This window comes from Montipora foliosa, chromosome 10, assembly GCF_036669935.1.
Source record: "Montipora foliosa isolate CH-2021 chromosome 10, ASM3666993v2, whole genome shotgun sequence".
Lineage (NCBI taxonomy): Eukaryota > Metazoa > Cnidaria > Anthozoa > Scleractinia > Acroporidae > Montipora > Montipora foliosa.
The window spans coordinates 3,492,701-3,502,700 of record NC_090878.1 but is presented as its reverse complement, the minus strand read 5'-3'; the positions used below and the strand labels follow the sequence as shown (position 1 = coordinate 3,502,700).

Below are 10,000 nucleotides of genomic sequence, written 5' to 3'. Positions count from 1 at the left end.
ACCCGAGTTTTGGGTGATTTGCAGATACAAAAACTCACCTTCGGATAGGTGTGTAAAGGGTAGCTTCTATCGCAACTGTTCTTGCAGTTACTTAGAGTACTTGAAAATTCATTCGCATAGATGTGATAAAAGATCAACGACGAGAACATGAAAACAAAAGTGGTTGTATAATCCGCCATTTTGCAATATTTGCTTCTTCGCAGTACGAGTTCCTCTGTGCTTCGGTTTATTTTGATCACGTGACTCGAAAGAAATAGTCAGCGGTTGATATGCTCTAAAGGTTAGTACATTATGTATCAGCTCTAAAAATACAAGATGGCGGACAAAAACAGCCAAAAAAAAATTTAATTTAATTTGTTTACTTTTTTTCATAAATATTCATGCAACATCAAAGAAGGTTGACTATAGGATCTACAATTAGATAAGCAAATATTTAAAATTATGGCCGACGGAAAACATTCATCGTACTCGTTTTTCTATAGGATAAGCACGGCGTTTTTCTATGCAATTTGTTCCTTCCTCATAATCGTGGTGAACAAGACTGTTTTGACATCTTTCAAGTAAGTTTTAAATCAATCTTGATTTACCAGAGCTGGTGAGCTTGCCTTTGTTTGCATCAGAGATAACAATCACTTTATTTACTATTTTCAAGAGTTAGTGCGGGACTCACATTAAATTATCAGTATTTTAATGATACTGTCAATTAGTTCTCTATAAATGTCAGCCAGCCTCAAAAACCAACATTTGATTTAATTTGCGTCAATTTGTTGATTTCAGTTTACAGTGGCCGTGTTTTCACGAGCGGTTTTTCAGTTCGCTCAGGCTCGTTTTAAACGTCGCAATTTACATGTGCCGAATCTAAAATGCAAACGATATTTTTCTTGTTTGCATTAGATTCTGCACCTGTAAAATGCTTTCACTGTTTTAGTATATGCTAAATGATATTATTATAATTATATTGAGTGTTAAGAAATTTTCTTTTCCTTCCCTATTGTAATTAAAATCTTGAGAGAATCCAATTTCTGATCTCCAATATATATCCTTTTAACCCAGGTGAATTCAAGTGTGGCTGGCTCTTAGTTAATTTTATAATAGAGACCATCCCAGGGTTTTGGGGCTCTCAGGAACATGGCTATTTGAATTGGGGAGGATGGCAACAAAAGCAAAACATCTTAGGGAAATAGGGAACAAGTTTGAAAGTGATTTCTGGATCAAGGAAACAAAAGCAAAATTAATTTTTAAAGGGAACATGGGAAAAGTGACCCTCTTTCCCCTCCCCCCTCGCCTGAAGGGCCTCATAAAAAGCCATTTTAAAGTTGTTTGCTCAGTAACCAAGCCTATGAATGGCTACCTAAGGCTGCCAGTGACCCTGTATTGCTACACTCTGACCTCACTGTCTTATGATTTAAATTGTGGTCTTGTTGTAATTCTAATTTAATTAGTCTACATTAACATTAGAAAAGCACAAGGCTTTGTATCAACACAAGGTCACTGGCAACCTCGCTTTTATTCTTAGGCCAGTTAACTTAGCTACAACTGTAAAATGGTCTATTTCTCCTCCTATTTTTCATAGATTTCCGTCATTCCAATTTCTTGGATTAGGTCAGGTAAGAAAAGTAATATTCATTGGTCTTTGGGCCAATTGCACCAATCAACCTCATTTTAATGAGATCGGACGTCAGCTTGTAAGGTTGCCTCTGGTAGCCACCATCAGTCACTACTAATGACTTCAGTAAATTCATTTGTATTTTGTCCATGGTACTAAGACTTGTTAATTTGACTTACAGTCTCTTTAAACTGTAGAATATAAAACACTGCTGGAATATCAATACACCGGGAGGGGGGAAACTCCCAAATGTCGTAGGGCAGGGATGATAGTCGGAAATTTTCAAAAATACCCCTAAAAGTCCAAGAGTCTTACGAAGGTGGGCAGTGAAAGTTTCTCTTTGAAGTAAATGAATTATTTTATTCCATATTGCCAATCACTGTCAAAAATATATTTGTAACTCAAGGTTATTTTTTTATTGTTAACTTTAGATGATTGCCACAGTCATTGTCCTTTATGGCTTGAAGTTGGGTGCTGTAGTTACATTTCCTGATCTTTCACTCTCAACTTTTGGAAAGGTTAGTTAAGAAAGTTGGTTAAGTCCTGCTGAAAGGTTAGCTCCATTTCAGAAAGAAGAACTGATATTGGAATATCAGTTATTCTTTCTGAAGTGGGTCAGGGTTAGGGTTTTTAAGAGATGTTTTGATCATTTTTGTCATCTCTTGCCCAATGCTGTTCTTAGTTTTTCAGTGAAGTGTCATAATTTGCTTCTGTGTACTGGCTAAATTGCATCCAGCCCTATTCACAGACAGCCATCTTAACATTGATTTTCATAAGTGGTTTTTTTTTTTTTGCTAATCAAATTAAGACAAATTACCAATTTTGCTGTGGTAAAATCACAGTAAACACCGGTATATAAGAAGCCTTTTTTCAGGTTTAAGGCTGATCGTGTTCTTATTGGAGGGGTGCTTAGTGAGTAATCAGCCTGAAAGTGTTCTTATAATGTTCTTAAACTTGATTTCAGAAATACTTCAAATTATATATTACTAGAGGTTTAATTAACATACAATGCTGTTTTGTAATTGATTTTATAGTGGTGCTGAACACCATAGTACGTTGATATAAGTTACTGTATTGTATTGTTTCCTTATCCTAATAACCTTTCCCTTTGTATTAAGAACATGTTTTATTTATCAGGCTGAATTTGTTCTTATTTATATAGTGCTATATTGGCCAAATTTCAGCGTTGATGTTCTTAATCCACTAATGTTCTTATATGCGGGTGTTTACTGTAATATTACCGGTAAATTAAACAAGACTTACCTGTAAGTTGATGTTTGATCTAAGATTCGACCAAGTTAGGTAATGCAGAGGGATTATTGAGGTAGGGTTAGGGCATTAACTGTTCAACGACCTAAAGCGGCCTAAACAATTTTAGTCTACTTTAGTCGTCAACGGGGAACCCCACTGTAGCCATAGTTGTTACATGTATTCCACTCCCAATGTCAACTGAAGACATCAAATAAGTTTTAAAGGGTCATACAGTAACACTATACTAACCAATTTGGGTCAAGCTGAACTCATGGTAGGTTTAAAACACAAGTCACATTCCACAGGTCACTTGTTACAGGTCATTGTTTTTATACCTATACTATAGCAACCCAAAACCTTCAAATTGGCTAACCTTCAGCCTAATGAGGCCTAAGTTTATAGTAAAGGTTTTGTAACGAGTGACCTGTGAAAAGTGACCTGTACTTTAAACCAGTCAAGCGACTTATCCCAGTTGAATTATATATCTTTCTAGGTATGGCCTCTTCCACTACTGTATGTTGGAAATCTGGTGTTTGGTTTAGGAAGCACAAAAAGACTCAAGTAAGATTGATTTTGTTACAAATACATGTAGGTAGAAATAAAATAATATTAATTAAAAAGTTTTTAATGAAAAAAAATATGAACTGATGAAACATTCTCATTTCTTTTTTACTGTAGCCTTCCCATGTTCACAGTTTTGAGGAGATTTTCCATTCTTTTTACAATGATAGGGGAGGCATGGCTTTTAGGGTGAGTATGAAAATTACCAGTATATATGCAAACCAGCTCTTGCTCTTCAAACACAACACTTTTCAGGGTTCAGACAATTCTGGGTGAATGTCTTGCCTCTAACTTGATTTTAAAGGGAAGTGGGAGAGAGTATGTACATTAGTACATTGGCCTTTAGGATATGAAACAAATCCCTGTGGGTCACTTGCAAATAATTATTTTCTCATCTCCAGCATAAAAATGGATTTGAACTTTTTGCTCCAATCATTTCATTCCAAACTTTGTCCTGGATGCAAGCAGTGTTTGGTACATGTGTAGAACACCACTTGACTGTACAATGTTGCACATTCAAAATGGTGACCCAACACAGAAAGTCAAACCCCTCGATAATTCACCTTCCTATTTAATCTATACTGCACACTAGGTCATGCCTACATTAAACACACCTTTTGACAACCATTTTCAATCCTGGGCACTAGAGGTAGAGGTGATAAATGATCCCTTTGTTTTTTAGATCACCAGCCAACTGGGTTGTGCAAGCGACAGTTTTTCTTATGATTTTTGGGGCGCTTGTAGCTGCAAGGTACTGTAAGTTATGCCCTTTGCAAATCAAATCAAATCATTTTACAGGGAGTCTGTGAATGATAATAACATTATTGATACCTCTTACCAGAGTGTAAGGTCACACGGTTATTATCCTTGCTGGTCAAACATTCACATTCATAAAATACAGAAATACAGAACAGACCAAAGTGCTGTTTTTTATATCTATGCAGACTTTCAGAACATTCATTTGCCTCTGAGTTGACCATGTAACACTCCTACAAAAAAACAAGAGAAACAAGTGTAAAGGATATAATAACATCTATCTATCAGAAAAAGATTTAAGCATACAGGTATTTCTTAAACATGTAGCACAATCAAACATCGTTTTACTTATTTCTCCAAGATCTTTTCCTGATCTTTACAGGAATCTTAAGGAAACTTGCAAGCAGTTTTACGAAAAAAAGATCTCAGGTTTTTTTGTCATGTTACTCAGAGGAATATACATGTAGTGTACCTTTCCTCAGAGCAATGAAGAAGAGAAACTTACATGACCACTTTAATCAGTAACTGGAGTCAATTTTGAGAATAGAGCCTACTGTATGCCGCTAGGGGCATCTGCAGTCTCATTTGGTTGTCCCTGCCTCCTTATTGTTGTATGCAGTCAAATCAAAATGGCTGATTGTGAATACAGAGGATTGCTTTACAAATTCATACTTCTTTCTTCCTTCAGTGACGATCTTGCATTTGATGCCGTTGGCTATGCATTTATTCTCATTAATGATGTTCTTACTGCAGCAAATGGTGAGGAAAAATGTCCTCTTTCACCTGTTTTTCCATGATTTTAGGAGGTTGGCAAAAATATTAACAATAATGATAATAATATGACAATATTAAGAACAAAACTACACTAAAAATAGTAGAGGTATAATTTATCACCTGGTGATGGGCATTGCCTGGCATTAGTTAATTAGAACCACTGTTTCTGTGTTTCGCTATTTCGTTGTTTAGTAATGTCCATTATAGCCACACTTTGCCGTGAGGCATGTGCAAGAATAACAACAAATAACAATAAATAATACTAATAACAATCATGATAATTACTGGTAACGATTATTCGCCGAATATTTAGGACTGTCACAGTGAAAGCCTAGTAAGTACCTAGAGTACAGAACGGACAAACGTAACCCACTAATGTCACCTGGAACGAATTTTGGGCCACCTTAGTAGGTCCGAGATTGATTCCTGCTGCCATTTTGCTCTCACTGCTGTGCCATTATATATTATAACCCTGCTTCCTTAGACTCTCTTGTTCCTGGCATGAGTCAAGGCTATATGAAAATGATGTGATTGCATCTGTGGATCCTCTACCACTTAGGTATCTACAGATGACTTGTCGCCAGAGCAAGCTGTTGATTTCATTTACATGTAATTTGTCTAATAGACAGTTGCTTGCGTACAAAGTCAAAGCTAATGCCAGGCATTTCACTGAGAGATAGTTATGTTATGAAATCTATCGTTGTATTGACACCTTGTTTCTGTGTACTACAGGTGTGTATGTAAAGAAAAAGTTGGATTCAAAGGTGAATAAAAACTCACTAATAATCAATAAACTTCATGTCTTTTACTGTAGCTTGTTTTTGCTTTTTTTTTGGATACTTTTCCAAGTTCACATGTACATGTAATAAATTTACAAGACCTCTTCAGTTTTTCATTTGAGACGTAAAGTAAATTTCTGATCGTGACCTCAAATATTTTTCTTTCTCAGAGATTAACCTACTCACACATTGCATAAAACTTCTGCCCTTTTCACTTCGAAATTTCCTATTTTTGTGCTCTATAAAATTTCACAAAGCATGGCAGAACTTGTGTGAGGTGTGGGCCTTTTTCTATGATGATATACTTGCACTGCTTTGCGTTGTTCTTTAAAGTGCCCCTAACCCCGGGAGGCGCAGTGGCCTCATGGTTAGTGCGCTCGACTCCGGATCAAGTGTTCTGCGTTTGGGTCCTGGCCAAGGACATTGTGTTGTGTTCTTGGCCAAGACACTTTTAATGCTCTCACGGTGCCTCTCTCCACCCAGGTGTATAAGGGGTACCGGCGAATTTAATGCTGGGGGTAACCCTGCGATGGACTGGCATCCCATCCAGAACTCACGTGACAAGCGTTTAGCACGATCTAGCATAGTTCTCAGAAGTGACTGTTTGTACTCGCTGTCAACGTGACTCTCGAAGTGCAGAAGAAGGGGCACTTTAGAAGAAGAAGGGTCATTTTAATGGACTCAGAAAATTAAGATGCTGAAAATTAAGATGCTGCCGTTAAATAAATCAAGCAGGAACACTGTTGTCTAGGATTGACCCTAATAGACCTTTTCGGATTGTACATTTTGTTTTGCCAATACAGATCATGTGATAATACTCAGGAGGTTTGGTCTTTTGTTTTGTTCATTAAAATGAGGGCATTCAAGCATGAATATGCCTGCATGCACTCTTTTTAATGAACAAAACAAAGGACCAAACCTCCTGAGTATTATCACATGATCTGTATTGGGAAAACAAAATGTACAAGCCGAAAAGGTCTAATAGTTGCACGCCCCACATGTAAGTGACGTCCCTTTTAAGTCCACTTTCCAACAATAAGGTAAGGGTAAAGGTTAGCACTATTTTTGGTTGCGGTAAATGTGGCTGTTTATCCATTCTTGAGGAGCAGCATTTGGGTTAGGGTTAGGGTTAGTATGTGTTTGTGATGCGTGTGTGTGTGATGTGTGATGTTACCGGCAATTGTCTGTATTCCGAGACACAAGTGATGCTTATTGAAATTGGTGTGCATCTAATTACTAGGGTCAATCCCAGACATGTCTGAGCAGGAAAGCATGTTGGTCGAATAGTAATATTAATGATAATAATAAATTAAATGCTAATGCTAATGCTAAATTAATAATAATAATAATAATAATAATAATACAATTAAAAAAAGTAAGTAATGATAATAAATAATAAATAATAATAATAAATAAATAATAATAATGATAATGATAATTAATAATAATAAAAAACAAATTACAGACAGCTTGCATTTAAACGTAGAGAGCAAAGACCTGGTTTCAAAGTCAGAGTTGTTCCTCTTGTGATCAGTGCGCTCAGTGGAGGTATAAAAGAGACAAATTATAAAGGAACTGGAAAATATTTTTGAAACAAACGATTTGTGCAAAAAGGTTGTTGCGGAGATGCAGAAGACAATTTTAATGGACAGTGAGACAGACATTGAGAAAAATTCATGATAAAAACGAAGTTGTGAAAAGGGCCAACAAAATTCTTGGTGGTCCCTCAATTAGGCTATATTGTTTGAATTTGAAATATAGCTATAATCTTTGCATCATAATAATAATAATAACTATGGCAGTGAAAAGATAAGACAAAAATGCCATGTTAGCCCAAATTACCATAAAATTATAAGGAAATAAGCTATAGACATCCAAACAAATAGCTAACAATATTCTTGTTAACAATATGGTTTGCCATTGCCATTGATCAAAAATTTTGTCCCATTGAAGCAGTTTTTGCAGTTTGGTTATTTTTATATAATTTTTCATTTTATTTTCTATTTTTATTTTACTTTCTTAAAAATTTATAATTTTATTTTCAATTTTTCTTTTTCTTTTTCTTTTTTTTAATTATTCTTTTTTTAATTTCTCTTAATTTTATATTTTATTTTGTATGGCCCACAATGTAAACTACTGGGTTTTCCAGTAATTGCGTCTAGCCAATAAAATTGATTTATGTATTTATTTCTGTATTTTAGGATCTAGGAAAGTATGGCTTGTTGTTTTACAATGCACTGTTCATGTTTGTTCCAGTTTTTATTATTTCTTATGTAACTGGAGACTTAGATAAGGTGAGCTCGCCATTTACAGTCATCAGTCATATCATACTGCAATATACCTACCAGGTAGTCTTCTATTCATAGAGTGAGATGCAGAATTTCCTTGTGGAATGAGAACTGTCATCGCTGATGTTTCCCTGAATTTCTGTCTTTGTCGAATCACAGCCAACTTAGGTGCTGCAATGTGATTATTGCTACCTCCTAATCTCGGCAGCCATTCTAATCAAGTTCATATGAGATGCTCAGATTTCTGGATGTCTGCATTGTGCCCACTGTATCAAGGGCAGCTTTGTTGCATATGGCATGTGATCTGTTTTGCTACCTCGTAGCAGCATTCCACTTTAATATACTCATGGTAATTACTTAAGTTCTACTAGGTTAATTGGCTTTTGCCTCATGCCGCACAACTGTGCATACAACTGCACATAAATTGGAAAATTATTGCCACGACGAGCATGCGGTTGGATCAAAGAGATTTTTGACCCATTGCTGAGGTCTCTTTTCCCGTAGTCATCAGCCTAGCGAACGCAAAAAGAAAAGAAACCTCCTGCTAGCAGCGAATGTTTATACAAACTGACCATTACAATATGACTGTCGTTAATCTTTTCGCAGGTGGTGCTCTATGAGCATTGGGAAGAACCAATGTTTCTTTTTCACTTCACACTTTCCTGTGTCATGGGGTAAGTTAACGATAACCTTCTAAAAGTACGAAATAATAGTTGACATCCAGACATTTGGTTAGGAATGTTGCTTTTATTTTGTTGTTTATTTCCTTATGTAGTCTTTAAAAACTAACGTGAATTGTTGTTTTAGTAAAAGTTGTGATCAGGCTAACGTTAGCATAACTCATGTGTTGTCTTAAATTGCGGTTCACTATAAATTAAGCTCTTCCACCTTTGCTGTCAGCACCATGTAAAGTGAAGATTTTGACCCATTCGCCATTTCGTATGAGATGATTTGATTTGATTTGATTGTGTCCATTATGCTTTAATTGTTTTCTTTTTCAACACCCCTTTCCTTGTAGTTCCACATTTTAATACTTTTTCTTATCTATTTCAACTTCATTATTTCTCCAAATATATTAATGTCTATGCTTATTTGTACTTCCTCACATAATTTGAACTTAACAATGACCAAAGGGTGGTCGAAAACGTCGCTTTAAATTTCTACCGTTGATTTTTACCATTGAATACCCGCTACATTTTTGTTTCCTTTAGGTTTATTTTAATGTATTCCATTGTACTGTGTACCCAGGCAAACTCTGCACTCACTACAACTATTGTTGGATGCTTAAAGGTAACCTGGCCTTCATATAAGTTTATTTATTATTAATATTTAAAAATAATTGATATAGTACACGCACTCTCATTGGTCAATAGCTTAGATGAGAGTATGAAAACACTGCTGTTACATCACTCGAATTTTGTCAGATCGGTTATGTGTTGTCAGACGTGTGTTTTGATTGGCTGCTAGGAAATATTTGCATGTATCAAGAAAATCTATTTCAATCAAGAGGTAAAAAAAACCAGCATTTTCCTTCATTTGTTGAAATATTTTATAAAAGCAATGCAGGTTTTTTTTCAGTGATTACATAGGCTCATCTAATCACTCAGGAAGTTAGGAGAATTCTCGACAGTTATGCAAACTCTCGACTGCATCTCGGGTTTGCATAACTGTCGAGAATTCTCCCAACTTCCCCTCGTGTTTAGGCGAGGCTATGTAAACACGGAAAAAGTCCTCTATTGGTTAAACTCAACACAATATCGCGTTTTTCATTGGTCAATAGTGAATGTATTTATAGTTTATAGAGTGCAATATGGAGTAATTTTGTTGAATTTATAATAAATGAAAACGGTCAGTGTAAAACGCAGCCTGCAGACTGCAGACCGGGGGTAAAAGGCAGACTGAGGTTATAATTTAACTATTGAAAAAGCCCAAATCCATTAGGCCCTGTTTGTTCAAACGATGGATAGAGCTATCCGCCGGATAAA

At 35.8% G+C, this 10,000-nt stretch overlaps 2 protein-coding genes across 2 annotated transcripts in view; one reads left to right on the top strand and one right to left on the bottom strand.

Annotated features, from left to right (window-relative positions):
• Window positions 1-233, bottom strand: part of LOC137973341 (transmembrane protein 59-like) — an 11,507-nt gene extending 11,274 nt beyond the window's left edge. Inside the window, exon 1 of the mRNA XM_068820129.1 lies at window positions 39-233. Within this exon, the coding sequence (XP_068676230.1) occupies window positions 39-179 (141 nt within the window). The 5' untranslated portion in view covers window positions 180-233. The remainder of the gene's footprint in view (window positions 1-38) is intronic.
• Window positions 234-329: 96 nt separating this feature from the next.
• LOC137973852 (solute carrier family 35 member D2-like protein) overlaps window positions 330-10,000 on the top strand; it is a 13,016-nt gene continuing 3,345 nt past the window's right edge. Inside the window, 11 exon segments of the mRNA XM_068820743.1 lie at window positions 330-560; window positions 1,574-1,607; window positions 2,038-2,124; window positions 3,351-3,418; window positions 3,536-3,607; window positions 4,101-4,169; window positions 4,863-4,933; window positions 5,681-5,712; window positions 7,929-8,021; window positions 8,622-8,689; window positions 9,227-9,305. Of these exon segments, the coding sequence (XP_068676844.1) occupies window positions 442-560; window positions 1,574-1,607; window positions 2,038-2,124; window positions 3,351-3,418; window positions 3,536-3,607; window positions 4,101-4,169; window positions 4,863-4,933; window positions 5,681-5,712; window positions 7,929-8,021; window positions 8,622-8,689; window positions 9,227-9,305 (792 nt within the window). The 5' untranslated portion in view covers window positions 330-441.